The 24,993-nt window shown below is 42.6% G+C and overlaps 1 protein-coding gene across 11 annotated transcripts in view; it reads right to left on the reverse strand.

The window, feature by feature from the left end:
- Nucleotides 1-246: 246 nt before the first annotated feature.
- LOC129851140 (band 4.1-like protein 1) overlaps nt 247-24,993 on the reverse strand; it is a 163,761-nt gene continuing 139,014 nt past the window's right edge. For 7 of the 11 annotated variants that reach the window (XM_055917456.1, XM_055917465.1, XM_055917457.1 and 4 more), the window contains 10 exons: nt 23,086-24,993; nt 20,373-20,423; nt 19,427-19,771; nt 18,378-18,509; nt 16,112-16,192; nt 14,001-14,066; nt 13,176-13,271; nt 8,834-8,914; nt 5,620-5,736; nt 247-3,748 (listed from right to left, as the gene is read on the reverse strand). In XM_055917456.1, the coding sequence (XP_055773431.1) occupies nt 3,743-3,748; nt 5,620-5,736; nt 8,834-8,914; nt 13,176-13,271; nt 14,001-14,066; nt 16,112-16,192; nt 18,378-18,509; nt 19,427-19,771; nt 20,373-20,423; nt 23,086-24,993 (2,883 nt within the window). In that variant the 3' untranslated portion in view covers nt 247-3,742. The remainder of the gene's footprint in view (nt 3,749-5,619; nt 5,737-8,833; nt 8,915-13,175; nt 13,272-14,000; nt 14,067-16,111; nt 16,193-18,377; nt 18,510-19,426; nt 19,772-20,372; nt 20,424-23,085) is intronic. The other 4 variants (XM_055917461.1, XM_055917463.1, XM_055917464.1 and 1 more) reach the window with 2 other exon arrangements.

Here is a 24,993-nt window from a genome sequence, read left to right on the forward strand (position 1 = left end):
TTGGCAGTAATAAGATAGATCAATAACCATTTGAATTGATATCTTAATTTGAGGATACTGATGATTATACTCAATAGAATGTTATACTACTGTAATCTTATTCCCAACTGCAATTCCGGTAAGAGCCACAAGATAGCAATGCAGGATACTAAACAAATGAAATGTACTGTGCTTACAGTCTCAAGACCTTTATCTGTTTTCACATCTTGCAGCATTTGTCTTCATCATGAAATTGCAGAGACAATGTGAATCGCACTGAGACATTTATTTATGTATGTTTTCCATTTAAACTGAATGCAAATACAGCAAACACACAGCACCACACACTTGGGGAATGAAGAGCAAAGGGTTGAGGTGAATTGAAGTACGGGAAGAGGAAGAGTGGAACGGAGAGTGCTTCACGTGAGTCTATGGAATCAGCCACTCATAGTAGTTCTGTGCTATTAGGCCTTGTTTGTAATCTTTCTGCTCTTCAATGGATTTTAGTTCCAATTATTATTATTCATACCACTGAATGAGTGTGTCATAGCTTATCAATAGTATTGCCCAATCCTTATATGGCACATTAATGAGCAGGTAAAGAGACTCCAACCGGCACACACTTTTGACAGGAAAGGTGATGTCATCCAGGGCTCCAGAAGAGGTCGAGACCTCACCACATGGAGAGTGGATGGCTGAAATGTCAGTAGATCACATGTAGACAAAATAATAAATTCCATGGTTTCCAGTGGCGGTGAATACAACAGTAAGGCACCCATCATCAGTATAACCATTGCACTGTATTAGACCGTACAAGTAGTCTGCAGTCTTAACATCGCACATTTGTTAATCCTCTATTATGAAATCAGCACAACTTCATCCCACTCTTCCAGTATATTTGTAATTATATGCACACATAGAAGTATTTATGTTCATTTGCATACAATATGACTCCCACCCTTTAAAACAGCACATCACCTTTACTTCTTTCTCAATGTCTATACAGCAAGTCATCATTTTGAGAGTTGTGTGTCCAATATAGCAACACCACACACTTCTAACAATATCGTTGCTGCCTATCACCGCAAGCAAGTGCGTAAACAACAATCCAGTGTCATTTGACCAGATAAAATGAAATAAAATATACAAAAGAACTGTTGAGACTGTCTGTTTCACAGAGACAACTCTACAGCAGGTAAGACAAAGTCCAAGGGATCCCCTCTGTTTTCTTCAGGGTGAAGTGAGAGTGGAGTAGTTTTGACAAGCACGGTGACAAAGCCACGGACTCTCCGTCTGGATGAGCTCAACTTCTAGTCTCAACTCCATCTTGGTAATAATTTTTATATGCATGACAGTTCACAGTTTTCTCCTTTAAGTAGACTGATAATGGATAATAGCATCAGGTGGCTACAGAGAGACAATTATTGCAAGTCTCACAAGCAGTTAAAAATTGACCGCTGTAATTAATTAATATCACAAGGGAGATGATTAGCGCAGATCGACACTCCAAAAAATGAATCTGGTTATCCTCAGTTATGTTTCATAGTTAGTCCACATAGGGAACAATGCATAGTATGTAAATTCAACAGTTTGTTCCAGCATCGTTTTTTATTTCTCAAACTGACTGGTGTATATTCAGCAGTTCAGCATAGCTTAAGAGGATATTATGCAGAGAGTATTTACGAACATGTACACGCTTAGAAAAAAAGATGCCATCTAGAACCTAAAAGTGTTTTTTGGCTGTCCCCATAAGAGAACCCTTTGAAGAACCCTTTTTGGTTTCAGGTAAGAACACTTTTGGTTCCAGGTAGAACCTTCTTGGGTTCCATGTAGAATCCTTTCAAAAGAGGGTTTTACATGGAACCCAAAAGGGTTCTACCTGGAACCAAAAAGGGTGTTCCTATGTGGACAGCCGAAGAACCCTTTTTTCTAAGAGTGTATACAAGGTTAAGCCAGGCAGGGTTATGGAGGCATTGCTTGCTGTTCTGGAACAGAAAAGGGGTTCCAACTGTTCTGGTTCACCTCCTGTCTAACTATCCAAGAGGATGGAGTTTGGGCTTAAACTTGTCACTTTAAGAATCCAGGCTTTGTCTGTGAGGGTACAGAAAAAGTAATCACACACTTATACTTTTTAGGGAAGGAAAAAACCACATTCACCACCACTCTTATAAATACAAACGTAGAACTCATACAACATGACAAAGACAACTCAAGTAAGATTTTTTTTTAAACATATCCTCACATTTCATAAAATAATTTGAAACTTTAAATGAAAAGCGTTCATTTTGATTTAAGAGTCCTACTATGGCTTTGTCTCAAATGACAACCTTTTCCCAGTAGAGTGTACTAATTTTGGCTAAAGTAGTGCACTACATGGTGAATGGGGTGTGATTTGACTTTTGCCCTACATGACCAGCGTTTTAGACTGAAATTATAACAGCAGGACGAAGGAAGGAGAACATGATGATGAGAGTGGGGGGGGATTCTGTTTGTTGTTAGCCGGAGAATGACAGTCAGAGCCTATAGAAGTAGTATACCCTGAATGCTAAGCGGAGTCCCAACTCATAGTCTCTTGATGTTGTAGAAGTGTCTGTCCACGTATTCCTTCAGTTGACTCTCCTATCGGTATAGTCCCATCAGCTTTGGTTGACATGCAGTGTCTACACATTGCAAAAGTATATTCTACAGAATCTTTCAGATATAGATTTGTCTGAATGTTCTGCCATCTTGACCACTTCCTGTGGACGTCTGTTCCTAGACAGGTCCGTGTCGTATCGTTCATTACCTCAACTATGTAGAACCATGCATGTGAGTATGAGAAGCTAATCGATACATTAATTGTATTTATTTCTTAAACAAGCAAACACTGGACTTTAAATTGGATTCTTCTATTGTTACAAATGTTTAAAAAGCTAGTAAGACAGCTGTTTAATATATGTGTCACACTGGTGACAACAAGCGTTAAAGGCTAGCCATCCCCACTGGCCCCTGCAGAGCACCCCTCCCCCAACCCCCTCTCCTCACACTCCACTCACTCCATTCCCGATCCCCATGCTTCATGCATGATGTCAGCACTGAGCAGGCATCGCCATGGTGACCATATATGAGAGCAATTTTGAAGATTGGGATATTATTGACTTCCTGGCGAATAAATTACCAGTAGTTACAGGTAAGTTAATGTCTTCTGGGGAAAGGTTGATCTGATTTAAATCAAGGTGGATTACATCCTCATCACTAATCATTTAATTGAACTACACTGATCAAGGGTGATGAACCGTTAACATGTCATTATGTTTGTACATGTACAGTCTGTCTGGGGGTGTAGAATACCAGAACCACCATATTGATCTCTCACAGATCCCATGGCTAAACATGGGGCAACACATATTAGCCCTATTCCTGCCATATTCTTTAAAAGTCAGACCTCTTGGGGAGATAAACACTGCAGTCTATTTCTCAGATTTGTGAGAACGGTCATGTTCTAAAAATCCCAGGGAAAAGGGAATTTCCCAGAGGAAGAGGGGTTGGGTGGGGTGGGTCAGAGGCGGCGTCACAGTCGGTTTTGGTTAAAGGGACAGGAGAGGAGGCATATTGTGTTGTAGAGGAGACAGGGATTGTTTCAGGGAGAGCAGTCGGTCTGTTGTATTGTAGTATACACTGTGGGCAGGTTGCTGTAGCCCTCTTGCGGCGTTGGCAGGGTCAGGGAGATGACGGGAGGATCAGGTCATTTCCTGTCCCCACTCCCAGGAACCACTATGAGCGATCAGGACTGAAACAGAGAGAAAGCAACAGACAGCTCTGTGAAACAGACTGACACCAGTGGGATAAACAAGATGTTTTTAATAACATGACATATCTAAAGCCTACAGTGAGGGGGAAAGTATTTGATCCCCTGCTGATTTTGTACGTTTGCCCACTGACAAAGAAATGATCAGTCTGTAATTTTAATGGTAGGTTTATTTGAACAGTGAGAGACAGAATATCAACAAAAAAATCCAGAAAAACGCATGTCAAAAATGTTATAAATTGATTTGCATTTTAATGAGGGAAATAAGTATTTGACCCCTCTGCAAAACATGACTTAGTACTTGGTGGCAAAACCCTTGTTGGCAATCACAGAGGTCAGACGTTTCTTGTAGTTGGCCACCAGGTTTGCACACATCTCAGGAGGGATTTTGTCCCACTCCTCTTTGCAGATCTTCTCCAAGTCATTAAGGTTTCGAGGCTGACGTTTGGCAACTCGAACCTTCAGCTCCCTCCACAGATTTTCTATGGGATTAAGGTCTGGAGACTGGCTAGGCCACTCCAGGACCTTAATGTGCTTCTTCTTGAGCCACTCCTTTGTTGCCTTGGCCATGTGTTTTGGGTCATTGTCATGCTGGAATACCCATCCACGACCCATTTTCAATACCCTGGCTGAGGGAAGGAGGTTTTCACCCAAGATTTGACGGTACATGGCCCCGTCCATCGTCCCTTTGATGCGGTGAAGTTGTCCTGTCCCCTTAGCAGAAAAACACCCCCAAAGCATAATGTTTCCACCTCCATGTTTGACGGTGGGGATGGTTTCTTGGGGTCATAGGCAGCATTCCTCCTCCTCCAAACACGGCAAGTTGAGTTGATGCCAAAGAACTCCATTTTGGTCTCATCTGACCACAACACTTTCATCCAGTTGTCCTCTGAATCATTCAGATGTTCATTGGCAAACTTCAGACGGGCATGTATATGTGCTTTCTTGAGCAGGAGGACCTTGCGGGCGCTTGAAGATTTCAGTCCTTCACGGCGTAGTGTGTTACCAATTGTTTTCTTGGTGACTATGGTCCCAGCTGCCTTGAGATCATTGACAAGATCCTCCTGTGTAGTACTGGGCTGATTCCTCACCGTTCTCATGATCATTGTAACTCCACGAGGTGAGATCATGCATGGAGCCCCAGGCCGAGGGAGATTGACAGTTCTTTTCTGTTTCTTCCATTTGCGAATAATCGCACCAACTGTTGTCACCTTCTCACCAAGCCGCTTGGCAATGGTCTTGTAGCCCATTCCAGCCTTGTGTAAACAAATAAAGACAAAAACACACACACACACACACACACCCTGATGTTGAATTACATTGAATTCTACTTTTTTATATTGTCTCTCATTCCTACCTTCAAAAGACAATATATCCACAGGAAAGTATAATTACATCTACTTTTCAAAGTGCTGGTAGTGCGTTCAGATTTCAATCACCTGAAGCGGGTGCAGGAGATGCATGCATACTTGCCTAGCTAGTCCCCGTGTTTACATGGTCCTGCACATGCTTCAGGTGATAGGAATCTGAACACATTATCAACGCTTTGAAAAGTTGATGTAATTATATTGTCTCACATTCCTAGCGCCAGAAGGACCAACCCAAGGACAACCGGTAAAGTAAGTTAAAATATTTTATTCAACATTCTGGCTTGTAGAGGTCGTGAGAGGAAACTTTCAAATGCTAATTTCTGCCTAACGTAGAATTTAATGTAATTCAACATAGGGTTTCCAGGCAAACACACACATACAGTACAGACACAAACACACACTCTCTAAATCACTATCTCTACTTATTGAGGCAATATACTATGGTGTCATGACAGTGATGTTTACATGCAGCTCTGTACGTACCTCAGATGTCCTATGTTGCTCCTCAGTGGGAGACTCTGTTTCCCTGACAACCACTGCTTTTGTCACAAGCATGTCAGGGTGTTGCTGCTTGGCCTCCTGTATCGCCATCGCAAGGGCCTGTGTGACAAAGGTCGCAGTTCACATTAATGGACAATATTAATTTGCAATCAACAATAGTAGTGTATTTGAGTGTCATGAAAGACTCCTTACAATGTATTATAACAGTATTATCACCCAGTAATGGCTTGCAAACTATTACAGACTACAAAGGGAAGCACAGCCGAGAGCTGCCCAGTTACACGAGCCTACCAGATGAGCTAAATTACTTCTATGCTCGCTTCGAGGCAAGTAACACTGAAACATGCATGAGAGCATTAGCTGTTCCGGACGACTGTGTGATCACGACCTCTCTGCAGCCGATGTGAGTAAGACCTTTAAACAGGTCAACATTCACAAGGCCGCAGGGCCAGACAGATTGCCAGGACGTGTACTCCTTACATGAGCTGACCAACTGGCAAGTGTCTTCACTGACATTTTTAACCTCTCCCTGTCCGAGTCTGTAAAACCAACATGTTTCAAGCAGACCAACATAGTCCCTGTGCCCAAGAACACTAAGGTAACCTGCATAAATGACTACCGACCCATAGCACTCAAAGCGATGAAGAGCTTTGAAAAGCTGGTCATGGCTTACATCAACACCATTATCCCAGAAACCCTAGCCCCACACCAATTTGCATACTGCCCTAACAGATCCACAGATGATGCAATCTCTAATGCACTCCACAGTGTCCTTTCACACCTGGACAAAAGGAACACTTATGTGAGAATGGTATTCACTGACTACAGCTCAGCATTCAACACCATAGTGCCCTCAAAGCTCATCACTAAGCTAAGGACCCTGGGACTAAACACCTCCCTCTGCAACGGGATCCTGGACTTCCTGACGAGCAGCCCCCAGGTGGTAAGGGTAGGTAACAATACATCCTCCACGCTGATCCTCAAGACGGGGGCCCATCAGGGGTGCGTGCTCAGCCCCCTCCTGTACTCCTTGTCTACTCATGACTGCACGGCCAGGCATGACTCCAACACCATCATTAAGTTTGCCGATGACACAACAGTGGTAGGCCTGATCACCGACAACAACGAGACAGCCTATAGGGAGGAGGTGTGGTGCCAGGACAACAACCTCTCCCTCAACGTGATCAAGACAAATTAAATGATTGTGGACTACAGGAAAAGGAGGACCGAGCACGCCCCCATTCTCATCAACGGGGCTGTTGTGGAGCAGGTTGTGAGCTTCAAGTTCCTTGGTGTCCACATCACAAACAAACCAATTCAAAAAAAGAGTGCACAACCAAACCTATTCCCGTCAGGAGACTGAAAAGGTTTGGCATGGGTCCTAAGATCCTCGAAAGGTGCACCATCGAGAGCATCCTGACTGGTTGCATCACTGCCTGGTAAGGCAACTACTCAGCCTCCGACCGCAATGCACTACAGAGGGTGGTGCGTACGGCCGAGTACATCACTGGGGCCAAGCTTCCTGCCATCCAGGACCTCTATACCAGGCAGTGCTAGAGGACGGCCCTAAAAATTGTCAAAGACTGCAGCCACCCTAGTCACAGACTGTTCTTTCAACTACCGCATGGCAAGCAGTACCGGAGCACCAAGTCTAGGTCCAAGGGGCTTCTAAACAGCTTCCACCCCCAAGCCATACGTCTTCTGAACATCTAATCAAATGGCTACCCAGACTATTTGCATTGTCCCCCCAAACACTTTTACGCTGCTGCTACTCTCTGTTATTATCTATGCATAGTCTCTTTAATAACTCTACCTACATTTGAAGTAGGAAGTTTACATACACTTAGAGGTTGCAATCATTAAAACTCGTTTTTCAACCACCACAAATTTCTTGTAAAACAAACTATAGTTTTGGCAAGTCGGTAGGACATCTACTTTGTGCATGACACAAGTAATTTTTCTGAACAATTGTTTACAGACAGATTATTTCACTTATAATCCATTGTATCACAATTCCATTGGGTCAGAAGTTTACATACACTAAGTTGACTGTACCTTTAAAACGCTTGGAAAATTCCAGAAAATTATGTCATGGCTTTAGAAGCATCTGATAGGCAAATTGACATAATTTGAGTTAATTGGAGGTGTACCTGTAGATGTATTTCAAGGCCTACCTTCAAACTCAGTGCCTCTTTGCTTGAAATCATGGGAAAATCAAAAGAAATCAGCCAAGACCTCAGAAAAAACATTGTAGACCTCCACAAGTCTGGTTCATCCTTGGGAGCAATTTCCAAACGCCTGAAGGTACCACGTTCATCTGAACAAACAATAGTACGCAAGTATAAACACCATGGGACCACGCAGCCGTCCTACCGCTCAGGAAGGAGACGCATTCTGTCTCCTAGAGATGAACATACTTTGGTGCGAAAAGTGCAAATCAATCCCAGAACAACAGCAAAGGACCTTGTGAAGATGCTGGAGGAAACAGGTACAAAAGTATCTATATCCGCAGTAAAACGAGTCCTATATTGACATAACCTGAAAGGCAAGGAAGAAGCCACTGCTACAAAACTGCCATAAAAAAGCCAGACTACGGTTTGCAACTGCACATGGGGACAAAGATCGTACTTTTTTGGTCAAGGCTACCCGAAACGTTTGACACAAGTTAAACAATTTATAGGTAATGCTACCAAATACTAATTGAGTGTATGTAAACTTCTGACCCACTGGGAATGTGATGAAAGAAATAAAAGCTTAAATAAATAATTCTCTCTACTATTATTCTGACATTTCACATTCTTAAAATAAAGTGGTGATCCTAACTGACCTAAAACAGGGAATTTTTACTAGGATTAAATGTCAGGAATTGTGAAAACTGAGTTTAAATGTATTTGGCTAAGGTGTATGTAAACTTCCGACTTCAACTGTACATGTACATACTACCTCAATTACCTTGACTAACCGGTGCCCCCGCAAATTGACTCTGTACCGGTACCCCCTGTATATAGCCTCGCTATTGTTATTTTACTGCTGCTCTAAATTATTTGTTACTTTTATTCTTATTCTTTTTTTTTGTTGGATTTTTAAAAACTGCATTGTTGGTTAAGGTCTTGTAAGTAAGCATTTCACTGTAAGGTGAAACACCTGTTGTATTTGGCGCATGTGACAAATAACATTTGATTTGATTTTGACTCACCTGATGTTGGTCCACGTCATCATCTCCTGTGATGATGATCCTTTTCTCAATCCTGGTCTCGGAGTAGCCACCTTTCACTGTCTAAAACACAATACACACAAGTCCATTCAACAACAGCTCAACAACAATCTACAGATCAGATCATTAATGTGACCTTTCATAGCTCAATAATGTAGAAATAGACTATTAAAGTTGCACTATGCTGAAATCACTCTGCCATTGGTTGCTAAAACTCGAATAATTTGCTAAATTTCAGTTTATGTGACAAAATATGCTAGTGTAGCGTAGAGAATCATTGTACAATCTAAACCACTCTGACACACAGTACCAGTCAAAAGTTTGGACACACCTACTCATTCAAGGGATTTTCTTTATATTTACTCATTTCTACATTGAAGAATAATTGTGAAGACATCAAAACCATGAAATAACACATATGGAATCATGTAGTAACCAAAAAAGTGTTCAACAAATCAAAATATGTTTTACATTTAAGATTCTTTAAAGTAGTCACACTTTGCCTTGCTGAGAGCTTTGCAAACTCTTGGCATTCTCTCAACCAGCGTCATGAGGTAGTCACCTGGAATGCATTTCAATGAACAGGTGTGCCTTGTTAAAAGTTAATTTGTGAAATTTCTTTCCTTCTTGATGTGCTTCAGCCAATCAGTTGTGTTGTGACAAGGAAGGGGTGGTATACAAAAGATAGCCCTATTTGGTAAAAGACCAAGTCCATATTAAGGCAAGAACAGCTCAAATAAGCTAAGAGAAATGACAGTCCGCCATTACGTTAAGACATGAAGGTCAGTCAATGCGGAAAAATTCAAGAACTTTTAAAGTTTCTTCAAGTGCAGTCGCAAAAACCATCAAGCGCTATGATGAAACTGGCTCTCATGAGGACCGCCAAAGGAAAGGAGAAAGTTACCTCTTCTGCAGAGGATAAGTTCATTTGAAATTACCAGCTTTAAGAAATTGGCAATTAACTGCACCTCAGATTGCAGAACAAAAAAATGCTTTGATCTGTCCTTAGGTCTGAATCCAAAATTGCGATTTTTGGTTCCAACCGCCGTGTCTTTGTGAGACATTGCATACCACAGCATTCTGCAGCGATATGCCATCCCATCTGGTTTGCACTTAGTGGGACTATCATTTGCTTTTCAACAGGATAATGACCCAAAATACACCTCCAGGCTGTGTAAGGGCTATTTGACCAAAAATGAGAGCGATGGAGCGCTGCATCAGATGACCTGGCCTCCACAATCACCCGACCTCAAACCAAATGAGATGGTTTGGGATGAGTTGGACCGCAGAGTGAAGGAAAAGCAGCCAACAAGTGTTCAGCATATGTGGGAACTCCTTCAAGACTGATGGTTAAAGTATTCCTCATGAAGCTGGTTGAGAGAATGACACGAGTGTGCAAAGCTGTCATTAAGGCAATGGGTGGCTACTTTGAAGAATCTAAAATTGTAACGGCTTTCCTCCTCCTCTTCATCAGAAGAGGAGGAGCAGGGATTGAACCAAAATGCAGCGGAGTTTGAAGACATGATTTATTAATGAAAACACGAAGACACGAAAACGAAATACACTTGACTAAACAAAATAACAAACGGTGTAGACAGACCTGGACGACGGACTCACATAACACACGAGAACGCACGAACAGGAAAATAGCCTACACATAAAATAACGATGAACAAACAAAACCGAACAGTCCCGTATGGTGCGACAAACACAGACACAGGAGACAACCACCCACAACGAACACTGTGAAACAACCTACCTAAATATGACTCTTAATTAGAGGAACGCCAAACACCTGCCTCTAATTAAGAGCCATACCAGGCAACCCATAAACCAACATAGAAACAGAAAACATAGAATGCCCACCCAAACTCACGTCCTGACCAACTAACACATACAACAAACTAACAGAAATAGGTCAGGAACGTGACAAAAATCTAAAATATATTTGGATATTATTTTTTTTTGGTTACTACACGATTCCATATGTGTTATTTCATAGTTTCGATGTCTTCACTATTATTCTACAATGTAGAAAATAGTCAAAATAAATAAAAACCCTTGAATGAGTACGTGTGTTCAATCTTTTGACTAGTACTGTATTTTATCCATAACCCAAAATATTGTATTTCCAGCTGATGTACAAAACCAAAAGTTAAACACATAAAAACAATACATGAGAAAGGGAGGCATAGAAATAGCGCACATAGTACAGATCTAGAGCGTCTTTGATATATTTTTACAGTTCAAGTCGGAAGTTTACATACACCTTAGCCAAATACAGCCAAATACAGTTTTTCGCAATTCCTGACATTTAATCCTAGTAAAAATTCCCTGTCTTAGGTCAGTTAGGATCACCACTTTATTTTAAGATTGTGAAATGTCAGAATAATAGTTGAGAGAATTATTTATTTAAGCTTTTATTTCTTTCATCACATTCCCAGTGGGTCAGAAGTTTAAATACGCATAATTAGTATTTGGTAGCATTGCCTTTAAATCGGGTAGCCTTCCACAAGCTTCCCACAATATGTTGGGTGAATTTTGGCCCATTCCTCCTGACAGAGCTGGTGTAACTGTTACGCTCGTCGTTTGAATTAGGAGACCAAGGTGCAGCGTGGTAGGCGAACATCTTACTTTTATTCAAATGAACACCGAAAAACAACAAAATACAAAATAATCGTTAAGTTCTGCAGGCTACACAGCAACTATACAAAATCAAGATCCCACAAACTAAGGTGGAAAAAAGGCTGCCTAAGTATGATCCCCAATCAGAGACAACGATAGACAGCTGCCTCTGATTGGGAACCATACCAGGCCAACCTAGAAATACAACATAGATTTCCCACCCTAGTCACATTCTGACCTATCCAAATAGAGAATAAAAAGTCTCTCTAAAGTTAGGGCGTGACAGTAACGGAGTCAGGTTTGTAGGCCTCCTTGTAAGCACACACTTTTTCAGTTCTGCCCACAACTTTTCTATAGGATTGAGGTCAGAGCTTTGTGATTGCCACTCCAATACCTTGACTTTGTTGTCCTTAAGCCATTTTGCCACAACTTTGGAAGTATGCTTGGGATCATTGTCCATTTGGAAGACCCATTTGCAACCAAGCTTAACTTCCTGACTGATGTCTTGAGATGTTGCTTCAATATATCCACATAATTTTCCTCCTTCATGATTCCATCTATTTTGTGAAGTGCACCAGTCCCTCCTGCAGCAAAGCACCCCCACAACATGATGCTGCCACCTCCGTGCTTCGCAGTTGGGATGGTGTTCTTCGGCTTGCAAGCCTCCCCCTTTTTCCTCCAAACATAACAATGGTCCTTATGGCCAAACAGTTCTATTTTTGTTTCATCAGACCAAAGGACTTTCTCAAAAAAGTACAATCTTTGTCCCCATGTGCAGTTGCAAACCGTAGTCTGGCTTTTTTATGGCGGTCCTTGCTGAGCGGCCTTTCAGGTTATGTCGATATAGGACTCGATTTACTGTGGATATAGATACTTTTGTACCTGTTTCCTCCAGCATCTTCACAAGGTCCTTTGCTGTTGTTCCATGATTGATTTGCACTTTGGGCACCAAGGTACGTTCATCTCTAAGAGACAGAACACGTCTCCTTCCTGAGCGGTAGGACGGCTGCGTGGTCCCATGGTGTTTATACTTGCGTACTATTGTTTGTTCAGATGAACGTGGTACCTTCAGGCATTTGGAAATTGCTCCCAATGATGAACCAGACTTGTGGAGGTCTACAATTATTTTTCTGAGGTCTTGGATGATTTCTTTAGATTTTCCCATGATGTCAATTAAAGAGGCACTGAGTTTGAAGGTGGGCCTTGAAATACATCCACAGGTACACCTCCAATTGACTCAAATGTTGTCAATTAGCCTATTAGAAGCTTCTAAAGCCATGACATCATTTTCTGGAATTTTCCAAGCTGTTTAAAGGCACAGTCAACTTAGTGTATGTAAACTTCTGACCCAATGGAATTGTGCTACAGTGAATTATAAGTGAAATAATCTGTCTGTCAACTATTGTTGGAAAAATTACTTGTGTCATGCACAAAGTAGATGTCCTACCGACTTGCCAAAACTATAGTTTGTTAACAAGAAATTTGTGGAGTGGTTGAAAAACGAGTTTTAATGATTCCAACCTAAGTGTATGTAAACTTCCGACTTCAACTGTAAGTAGAATGATAGATCTATAACTCACATTTCTATGTGAATTTGGTTGCCCCAAAAGTTAAATATTGCCACTTTCAGTAATTTTCAAGTCCCATCAACAATTATTTTATATTTTTAAAGGGCCGGAAATGAGACAGGAGGAGTTACCTTGGTAACTTGAGTTGTGGTTGCCGAGGTGACGTTGTCAGTGGTGACATTCAGGGGGGACTCTTTAGCCTCTCTCCCCAGGGTGCCTGCCTTTACCTGCACCATTGTTATTAGGAGGAAGAAGGGTCAGTTTCATTATAAGCACAGCTGCTTCAAACACTGACACACACACATATTTTGGGGGGGACAGAGTTACCCTGGGCTGAGCTCCATCATCTTACTTGTCCAAAGAGGAGTAGAATAGAAAGGATATGAGTACAAACCCCAAACACTAACCTTAAAACGGTAATACATTGCACTTAAAGCAGTAACCATTAACCTAACCCTAGCCAAAACCCTAACCCGGCCTAACCCTAGCTTCATGTCTACAACCTAGATCAACCCTAACCCTAGTCATAAGTCAATCTTAGATTACATTCGATATTTCTTTAATGTCTGATTTACACAGATATTTGCTTCGCGTACAACAAAATACACTGCAATACAGTGAGAGACATGGCATAGGCCAGTTATAACACTAAACATACAAATCTTGGTATAACCTAACCCTAGCTTTATGTCCAACCCTGGCTAAACCCTTACCCCTCCAAATAGGGCTCCCCACATCTGAATTCTCAATTTAATTCAGGCACAGACACAGACACACAAACTATGTTGCTGGTCCTAGTCCAGTCAAAATACAACTGAATCTTTTCCCACCTCTCTCTCAATAAATCAACAGCTACATTGGGGCCATGCTGTGTTCTGCCATACTGTAGGACAGTAATATAGTCCGTCTATTGAGTGAGGGGAGGGGGTGGATGGTGAGGTGAACTAGGTACTTACAGGGGAGCAATTTTCTTTACTAGGGAGAGGAGCCTCCTTCCTACTGCCAACTCCCTGGTTCTGGTTCTGGGATGAAGAGAGGGAGGAGAGGAAATGTCACATGGATGAAGGGATGAAGTCATCATGCTCATGCAGACTAAACTGATCAGGCAGAAGAGCAATGTGTCCATATGGGGACATACAGTCCTCAAGCCTGACCGTAGGGAATCAGAAGCAAGGTATTAGGGTGAACCTATAAGCCAAGTTATAAACCAATAGGCAGCCAAGCAAAAGTGTAGCATAACCACTTATATTTTAGCAGACGCTCTTTAGCAGACGCTCTTATACAGAGCAATTTACAGGAGCAATTAGAGTTATGTGCCTTGCTCAAGGGCACAACGACAGATTTCTGACCTAGTCGGCTCGGAAATTCGATTACTGGCCCAACGTTCTTAAGCGATAGGCTACCTGCCGCCCTACAGAAGTATGGTATCAACATGGTTATGTACCAACTATTGAAGTTCAACTCAACAGATCCTCCTGTCATTATCAAAACAGCATGTTTGTTGACACTGTGATACAAATTGGCTAAACAAATTGGAGTTAATTGAAACATTAAAGTGGCAATCAGCAGTTGAACAATACCAAAGTGTTCTGCCTTGGTTCTGTTTCTGTAAAAAGCTGATGGATGGAGCTGGAGAAATGTAACCACTCTCAAATACATAGACAGAGCATTGGATGCATGATATGAACATGATTGTTTTAACCATGTTTTGAGACTATATAGTGTTTTTTTTATTTTTTTTAACCCCTTTTCTCCCCAATTTTCGTGGTATCCAATCGCTAGTAATTACTATCTTGTCTCATCGCTACAACTCCCGTACGGGCTCGGGAGAGACGAAGGTCGAAAGCCATGCGTCCTCCGAGGCACAACCCAACCAAGCCGCACTGCTTCTTTAACACAGCGCGCCTCCAACTCGGAAGCCAGCCGCACCAATGTGTCAGAGGAAACACCGTGCACCTGGCCCCCTTGGTTAGCGCGCACTGCGCCCAGCCCGCCACAGGAGTCGCTGGAGCGCGATGAGACAAGGAAATCCCTACCGGCCAAACCCTCCCTAACCCGGACTACGCTAGCCCAATTGTGCGTTGCCCCACGGACCTCCCGGTCGCGGCCGGCTGCGACAGAGCCTGGGGGCGAACCCAAAGACTCTGGTGGCGCAGTTAGCACTGCGATGCAGTACCCTAGACCACTGCGCCACCCGGGAGGCCGAGGCTATATAGTGTTTGTTTACATTTACCAAATTTACCAACATTGGCGTAAAACAAGCTTATATTTGGAGTTCTGGTGGGGTACAACAGTTGAACTAAGCTCATGAGGAATTTATAAGTTACATTCTTCAAGAATCAATGGGTACATATCATTAATTTATAAGTCCAAAAATGAATGTAGCAATTGCAGATTGCCCCTTTAAGTGTCATAGACAACACAAGCCAATTATAGGGTAGCAGTATGATATAAACTAAAGAGAAGGTGGTTGAGAAGGCGGGAGAAGTCTTAATTTTAACAAGCTTATTTTAAAAGGATGTGCATGCAAATATTGTGAGTCAATATCATATCAAGGCAGAAAACGAAACAATCTGGCAACAATCTGGTTAAATATACTCTCTAAACTTGCAGCCCATTATTTGCACATGCAAAACATGTAATGGCAGATTAGAGAGATTCTCTATACCCTTATCCCCCATGAGCACAATAATTACACCAGTCAAGTTCCAGTTGCAGCCCATTATTTGCACATGCAAAACATGTAATGGCAGATTAGAGAGATTCTCTATACCCTTATCCCCCATGAGCACAATAATTACACCAGTCAAGTTCCAGTTGCAGCCCATTATTTGCACATGCAAAACATGTAATGGCAGATTAGAGAGATTCTCTATACCCTTATTCCCCATGAGCACAATAATTACACCAGTCCAGTTCCAGTCAAATCCATCATGGGAAGTTAATGAGTGTGCGGTTCAGAGAGAAGGGTCGAGAATGTACAGCAGAAAATCAGACTGCAGCCAGAGCAAGCGTAGCATAGCCTTCCAGCCTTTCTGCTGTTGTCAAGAGAGGGACTGACACATACCAGGTCTCCCTCTGGTGGTTGAGCCACATCAGTGCTGCTGGAGACCTTAGTGTCATTACAGTTGACGTCAGTCTCCATTTGCTGTAGATACACACACAGACACAAACACTACTGTATCGTGGCTTACTACAAATCAAGAGCACATCTGCCCAAGAGGCTCTACACCATATACATATCCATGTTATCTATTAGACTATCCACCTATTCTAGACATTCTATTTCCATGCTTAGCACGTCTTTCACTGAGAAGTAAAATTGTTGACTTGAGTTTCCACTTCAAAGGCACCCTCTCCAGATCACTGACACAGCTCATCCTCATCATTAGATGAATGGCACACCAGAGAGGCACTAATTACATTTTAATCAGGCACCTGTTGGGGCTGCCACTGCTTCTTGCTCAGACTTTAGAGATGAATGGAACTCCCGCATTCTTTCATCATTCTCGTTCATTTCCTGTCAATACTTTAATCCCTCCATAATGATGCAATTATGTCATTGTGGTTGTGAGAATAAGGCACTCAGTCTAATCAAGATCTGCATAGATATGGCGAGAAAAAGGCTAATATATATTAGGCTATACCATAGACTCAGGGCTGGAGTTAAGTACAGGCCTTAGGGGGCCTGCCCTAACATAACTCCTGGCCCGCCCTACCGTACCTCCTTGCCCATCCAAATAAAATATTCAAATATTGATCATTTATTTAACCGAGACCCGCGCCAACAGAATGACCCATCATTGTCAGACAAAGCATCCGAACAAACGAAACAGAGCTTCTCTGTCTCAGTATGTGTAGCCCATGTATCTGATGCTGTCTGGACTAGAAGAGTATGGCATGACATTCTCTTTTTTGCCAGACCACATCAGATACATCAGGCTACAAATTGTAAGACAGGAGGGGCGCTATTTCAACACTGTCGTTATTAGAATCTTAATATCACAAATTGAACTGGTGATATTGACAGTTTTAGGTGGACATGTAATTTTTTATATAGTTTACTCCGTTGCCCCTCCTTCTCCCGATAGTTGAAGATGCCGTGCCCATTTGAAAATCAACCCGATAATTTCCTTGAAAGTGAACCTAAACTATTTTTTATTTTACCTTTATTTAACTTGGCAAGTCAGTTAAGAACAAATTCTTATTTTCAATGACGGCCTCGGAACAGGGGGATAACTGCCTTGTTCAGGGGCAGAACGACAGATATTTACCTTGTCAGCTCAGAGATTCGATCTTGCAACCTTTCGGTTACTAGTCCAATTCTCTTCAACCTAAACTATACTGAAACTAATTTTACACATATAACAACAGATGAAATAAATGAAGTAGGCTAAAGTATGATGAGGGAGAATGGATGAGTTGATGAGCGAGGGGAAGCAACGACGCACACTTATGTAATCACTTATTGTGAATGAAGAACAGGGCAGGCCATTATATTGTATTAATCTATTATAATTATAATCTCAAAATGGTATGTACTCTATCAGTCTACTCTGGCCTACTTGGAGTACACATTGAGAGCTTGCATAATTTACAAATGGCAAGAAGACCAAGACGAATGGATGCACTCGTTAGCGTTGTCCATGGTTTCCGTTGCCATTGTAAATTACACAAGCTCTGAATGTGTACTCCAAGTCTGCCAGAGTAGACTGATAGAGTATATACCATTTTGAATGAAAATTACTCCAATGATGGGGAAGAAATGAATCATGATGACATCTCTGATGAGTTTTCTTCTGATTCTGAACCTCAACCTGAACCTACACCTCCGAAGCCTAAGTGCAAAAAAGACAGAACTGTGTGCACTGAGCAGGTGCCGTGAAAAAAACGGATTTGTTCTGGCGCCTGCCTCAGCCGGATGTATACATAAATGGATATAGGCTACACCTTTTCAAATGACAAAAGTACCAAACTAAATGGCAGATTGATGGGGTCAAAATGACTCGATAATGGTCCTACTATTGTCTTATTCACTACAGGTTTTCATTTCCTGCTTAAGATCATTTCAGACATGTTTTGTTCAAACAATTTAGACCTCTCTGCTACATTTGATCATTAGTTTGCACCTTCATTAGTATGCCCCCTTATTAGTATGCACTAGCACAGCACTGAAAGTAGATCTGTTTGTGTTTTAGCCAACTCCTCTGTCGTGTTTGTTGGCAGAGGACTTGGCTGGAGCACAAACAGATGAGATTACTGTACCAGGCGGAATCATCCACCAAACACAGGGGACAGATGTGAGTCCATGGGCATAGCCTGATGTAGTATACCTGCTCTGACATGTCCATGATGTTGGTGTTGGTGACCTCTGACCCATTGGTGTGTATCTCCATCTTGGCATCGGCCTTCCTCAGCATCTGGGCAGCGCTAACAGCACTGGGGTCTTTCCTGGCTACTGGGGGCTGCAGCAGGGTGAGACAGCCAGGTACAGTGAGACTACGTAGATAGAGAACAATAGAATGTCTCTGGTCTAACTTCATCAATATTTCGTGATAGTAATAAAACTGTCAACAAATGGCCTGAAATTGACCCCCAAAATGTGTTGTTTTTATAGGTTTCTATAATGGGAAGCCTTCTGGGTTGCTGAATGACTTTTGAGACACATGAAAATCCATCAGATGATCAAATTGACATGGTCAAAATATGTCTGAGTACGGTATTTTCTGTAAAATACGTGCTGGCTTCAACATGGTACTGAACATGCTTATCCTTAGGTCAACTACAATACATTTACTATTCAAAGATTACAATACTTTTCAAACAGACAATGAAACAATACAAGTATGCCCATACTACAGTATCAATTGGTGATTGTATATAACTTTGACCAAACATTCAGTAAAGAAAGCATGATTGACAATGGAAGGGAAAATACAAGGAAACATACACATTGCACAATAATCTAAAGCAAAAAACAGCAGAAGCAAATGGATAAAAAAACATGGATAAACCATAGGAAAATGAATAGAAAACATGGATAAACCATAGGAAAATGAATAGAAAACATGGATAAACCATAGGAAAATGAATAGAAAACATGGATAAAACATAGGAAAATGAATAGAAAACATGGATAAACCATAGGAAAATGAATAGAAAACATGGATAAACCATAGGAAAATGAATAGAAAACATGGATAAACCATAGGAAAATGAATAAAAAACATGGATAAACCAAATGGTAACTGAAAATGGTCCAACAGAAAAGGTGACAGGTGATTTAATTTATAAGGGCAGGTGTCCCTAGCAGGGCAGTTCCGGGCTTTAGAAGCAGAGAGTTGCAATGATCATGGATGGGGTACAGTATGTCTGTGTCTACCTCATGGTGCACAGGAGGCATCTCCTCTACAGGGGACATGTCATGGGAGACCATGAGACGGGCTGAATAGAACCTGGAGGTCTCCTCAAAGTCGTCCCGGCCCACCTCGGGCAGCCGCTCCCCCAGCTTAGACATGCTCTTGGAGAACTCCTCCACGCCCGTGTGGAGATCCATGATGACGGTGAAGTCCACCTCAGCTTCCAGGCTGGACGTGGAGCTGACCGTCATACTGGAACACTTCCTCTCGATGCCCAGGTGGGTCTCTTTCATGCAGACCACAGTGTCACGCTCGTGATCCTCCTCCGAGGCGGAGCCTGGCCGAGCCCTCCTCTCCCAGGGTTCCCTCTGGGTGAGAGAGGGGATTACACAAAGATGGCAGTCACAACACAGGGCCAGTCTAGCAGTTGCTCAGGGCAGGGAGTGACCATGAAAGGGGTGAAGATGATGATGATGATGATGATGATGATGATGATGATGATGATGATGATGATGATGATGATGATGATGATGATGATGATGATGATGATGATGATGATGATGATGATGATGATGATGACAGGAGATAAATGATCCTCTGGAAGTAAATATGTCTCCTGGGAGTGTGTAGAAGTATTCATGTAGGATCTTTGCTCAAGGCCATTATACAGTACATGTTACACATGCATACATGATCATAAAAACGTTATCTTCTCTGGGCACGCAATTTGTTACACATAGTATTGACCTATATGGAGGAGAGAAGAGATGAATGGGGAAGCCTTACAGGCAGGAATTTAGCGAAGGGTAAACGACTGTGGCATAGTCACGGTTCAGCCTCTGTCATATGGGCAGCATGCATAGAGATACCCATGGATGACTGTGAGGGAGACTGATCTATCACAAGAGAGAACAGTGCAAAACTTGGGACATGGGGAGGCATATAGTTAAATTAATTATATAAAGTGACCTTGGCATCATCTACTGTATCTTCATAGACGGCAGGAGTGGAGAGTGGCTCCTGCAAAGGGAGAGCAGAGGAAGAGAGAAAGCAGAGGAAGAGAGAGAGCAGAGGAAGAGAGAAAGCAGAGGAAGAGAGAAAGCAGAGGAAGAGAGAAAGCAGAGGAAGAGAAAGCAGAGGAAGAGAGAGAGCAGAGGAAGAGAGAAAGCAGAGGAAGAGAGAAAGCAGAGGAAGAGAGAGAGCAGAAGAAGAGAGAGAACAGAGGAACAGAGAGAGCAGAGGAAGAGAGAGAACAGCCAGAGGTTAGTCCAAGCTGGAGAGACAGACTACTACGATCTTAGAAAAAAGGTTCTAAAAGGGCTGTCCTCATAGGATAACCTTTTCTGGTTCCAAGTAGAACCCCTTTGGGTTCCATGTAAAACCCTGTGTGGAAAGGGTTCTGGATGGAACCCAACACGGTTCTGCCTTGAACCAAAAAGGGTTCTTCAAAGGGTTCTCCTATGGGGACAGCCGAAGAAGCTTTTTAAGTTCTATATAGCACCTTTATATCTAAGAGTGTAGACACCAGTATAGAGACTGGGTTTCTACTAACAGACCATAAGAACAACAGAACAGTACGGTTCTAACACAGAAGGGGAGTCCCCTCCCCCCCTTCCATTATTTCATGAGTACAGAAAACAAGTAAGCTTACTACCAGTTTGGACAAGAGAAATTAACCCAAGGGTTGGGCTCAATTCGAATTGAAGGTAGTCAATTCAGGAAGTGGTTTGAATTTAAAATTCAGAAATGGAAAACCTTTTGAAATAAATAGCTTCTACTTTTCCATTTATTGAGAAGTCATTGAAAATAAATGCCATTGAATTGTAATTTTAGTTTACTTCCTGATTTCATTGCCTTCTATTCGAAATGAGCAAAAACCTGAAGAACCCACCAGGTAAAGCCAGTTATCCTGGTTTGAATTAGTATAAACTAGAGTGTCATACAGAATGTATTACAGACAGGTTGTAAGATATGATAGTATAGAGGAGCCATAGTAGCATCGCAAAAGCCAATCATTGGCCAAGGACAGAATCAGAGAATGCTGCAAACCACACAGACTGAATTGTTTTATGAGGCTCAAATGTTCAAATGGCCAAAGAATGGCGTTTGGTTTCAATGACATCAAAGGCGGTTTTGGAGGTAAAACCAAGCAGCTGTATTATGATTTAATGACATGTTTGGAAGCCCATTCTGGTTTTGCCCAACCAGTATACAGAACGGATGGTGCTCTCAGATGCTGGTTTTCACTTTTTGGGTGGGGCCGTGCCAATGTGTCCATGACCTAGACGCAGATGAAAGACTTATAAGTATTTAAGCTGTCAAGGCCGAGGCCTAATGTTAAATAATTTCACTGCCAAATAGGTGCAAGCTCCTAATAATACAACCTGTAAAATGAACGTGGCGACATCTCTTACTGATAGCTAGTCTGTCTGTGTAGGTACAGCAGCCTGGGCATTGCTGTTGGACAGCTTGTTTCCTGCCTCTTTCTTCACAGTCTGTGTGGGTTCTTTGCTTTACAAGAAAGCATTATAGCATCCAACGTGTGATCCTTGTAAAGCATTTGATCTGGTTTTTAAATAATCATCCCCCAATAAGGTACTGTAAGCCACATTTAGCTCAATGCTCATGTCATTCATTTTCATGTTAATGAAGTTGATCATTTGAAATAACATGTCAAATCACAAACTATTTTTTCATCTACATGACATTACGCAAACTACTGAGTTGGTATCATATGTGACTTATTATAACAAGTATCCATGAGGTCAGGAGATGAATGGTCGGCATTTGATGGATGAGCTTATCTGTAGCATATAGTGCCTTTATGGGTGATAATGACACGCTTCTTTCATTTCCTCACACAGATCCTGTCACAGTCAATTGAGCTGTAAAACATGTATGAAACCATGTCTGAAGTCCATGCCTTCCTCCACATGTCAGCTTGGAAACAGCATGGAAGAGAAGTGCAAAAAAAACTCAGAGCCATGGCAATATGCAAAACCCTTTGTTTCCTTGCAACCCTCTGCAAAAGAGGAGACTTGCTACAGGGTTAATTGGAAGGAAAATTAAGGTTCAAATGTTTATTTATTTATTTATTTTTATTTAACCTTTATTTAACTAGGCAAGTCAGTTAAGAACAAATTCTTATTTACAATGACGGCCAACCCCGGCCAAACCCTAACCCGGACGACGCTGGTCCAATTGTGCGCCGCCCTGTGAAGAGAGGGGGGATAGAAGCCAAGAGCCAAAGCATGAAAAGTTGTTTTTGTCTTTTTGACAATCTCTGTCACAGCTCTGTAGTGATTACTACAGATTTACAATCTCTACCACAGCTCTGTAGTGATTACTACAGATTTACAAGCAGTTGTGTTTCAGGTATGCTGTGAAGTATGCAAATAAGGGTGGAGGGAGGCAGAGAGGCAGAGAGGGGGAGGGTCCAAACTCATAGCAGACAAAATGCATTATTGGCAGCATCAGCCAATCAGACACAGCCAAAACAAGTGTGTCAAAAGTAAAACTCCACCCCCCTTCTTCATATACAGGCAGGCATAAGTTACATGTATGTATATTCAAGTCAATGAAAACAGGAAAATAAGAAAATGGGAGTGTGCGACTCTGTCTGAAGCTCATGCGATGCTTTTTGTTTCCAAATGACTGAAAAGCAGATGGCAAGCAGAGTTACCGAGTGTCTCTTCTTGGTTGCATCCAGGCCAGGCTCCCTGCTAACATTGCGGTTGATGTTACGGAGTATGAGTCCAGACTCTCTGGCCTTCTGTGTTTTAACTGGAGGGGCAGGAGGAGCTGTCCTGGGGAGCGCTGAGGCTGAAACCTTGAAGCTGAGAAACTGATGACTCTCTATGGCTTCTCTAGCAGCCTGAAAGGGATCATCACAGGCAGCGCTGCTCTGTTGATGAACCAGCTCTTCAGATTTAGCCTCGACTCTTGCCAAGCCTTCCAGACCCCAGAAGCTGCCCTGTTCCTGTGGGGCGTCTCTGTGTGTGGTAGTCGGGGAGTGGGTCCGTCTTGCTGGACTAGCGTTGGTTGAGATGAATGACGTCTGAAAGTGATCGTCACGGGCAGGGCTGCTCTGTTGCTGAACCAGCTCTTCAGTTTTAGCCTCAACTCTTGCCAAGCCTTCCAGACCCCAGAAGCTGCCCTGTTCCTGTGGGGCGTCTCTGTGTGTGGTAGTCGGGGAGTGGGTCCGTCTTGCTGGACTAACGTTGGTTGAGATGAATGACGTAGGCAGGGTGGGTGTTTGATAGAAGGTGGACTCGTTGTTCCAGTTGATGTCTGAAGGTCCCTCTGATGAACCCCCTGACCATCTGTACTCTCTTCTAAAAACGCCACTCAGCTCAGACTCTGACTCCTGACTCCCTCTGTCCTGCTCATCTTTGCATGCTAAGCTCTTTGACCTTTCAGGTTTGAGCGGAACGATCCTGGTGATTTCTGACTGACTGCTGCCTGATAGTCTCTGTAAAGACCTTCTCTGACCCCTGACCTCGGACGTGAGACCTTCCACTTCCTCCCCCCCAGAGTTACTGTCTTGTCTCTTGTGTGTCTTGACCTCCCTCAACTTGACCTCTTCTATGTGTTCTCTATTGTCAGTCATGCACCTCTCTCTGAGATGAAACCCTTTAACCGGTTCTCTAACCTGTTCTGCTAAACTATCACATTCTGTTTTCCCAGGACCATTGACAGAGCCCAGCCCTTCGTCTGCTGGCTGGACCTCAGTGATGAAGCGCTTAACCTGGTCTCTTCCATCACACACTGCAGGATCATCCACAACACTTCCCTGAGTCGCCTTGTCTCCTATTGATGTATTGTGCTCCTTCTTCTTATCTTCATACGCAGACACCACTGTCTCCTTCCATTTTGCCTCTGGTGATATCTCCTCATCTTTCATCAATGGACTCGTCACCCAACACTGGTCGTCTGGCTCCTTTCTGGATACAGGGTGATCTATTTGTCCCGCCTTTGTCTTCTCTGTTGGACTATCCTCCCAGTCTGATCCCCCGTTGTCTTCTTCAGCATTTGAGACATCACCCTCTTTCTCATAGATGAATTCTGTTGACATTCCCAGATTTAAACTATTAGGTCTCTTCTTTTTTCTGTGTCTGTTGGGTTGATGATCCTTCTTAGAGTCTCGGAATGGGACTGGGGCTGGGGTTTGGGTTGAGACTGGGTCTGACACTGGGAATATGTCATTCTTTGCACCAGAGTGTTCTGCTGGAGGTGCTTTCCACTGTGAATCCTCTTCAGAAGATTCTGTGGTTTCAGCTAATTCCACCACGAACCGGCTGTTGCTAGTCAACCGTGGTTCAGAACATTCATCCTGGGCTTCCCTTGTGGCTTTGGACAATGGAAAGTTATCAATATCTGTTATCATTTCTTGCCCATCCTCCCCTGTAACCTCGATATGAATCATCTTGGCTACTTCTATGTCTTTTTCCAATTCTTTCTTTCTTTCCCAAGAGGAATCAGGGAATAATGGGGGAGGCGAGGTGGAAGCTTCGTTCTGTTCTTCTGCCTTCCAGTTATAGTCGTGTTGATGAGTATTTTGTTTCTCAATCAATACCCACTCCTCAGAGCC

Source organism: Salvelinus fontinalis, chromosome 3 (genome assembly GCF_029448725.1).
Source record: "Salvelinus fontinalis isolate EN_2023a chromosome 3, ASM2944872v1, whole genome shotgun sequence".
NCBI lineage: Eukaryota > Metazoa > Chordata > Actinopteri > Salmoniformes > Salmonidae > Salvelinus > Salvelinus fontinalis.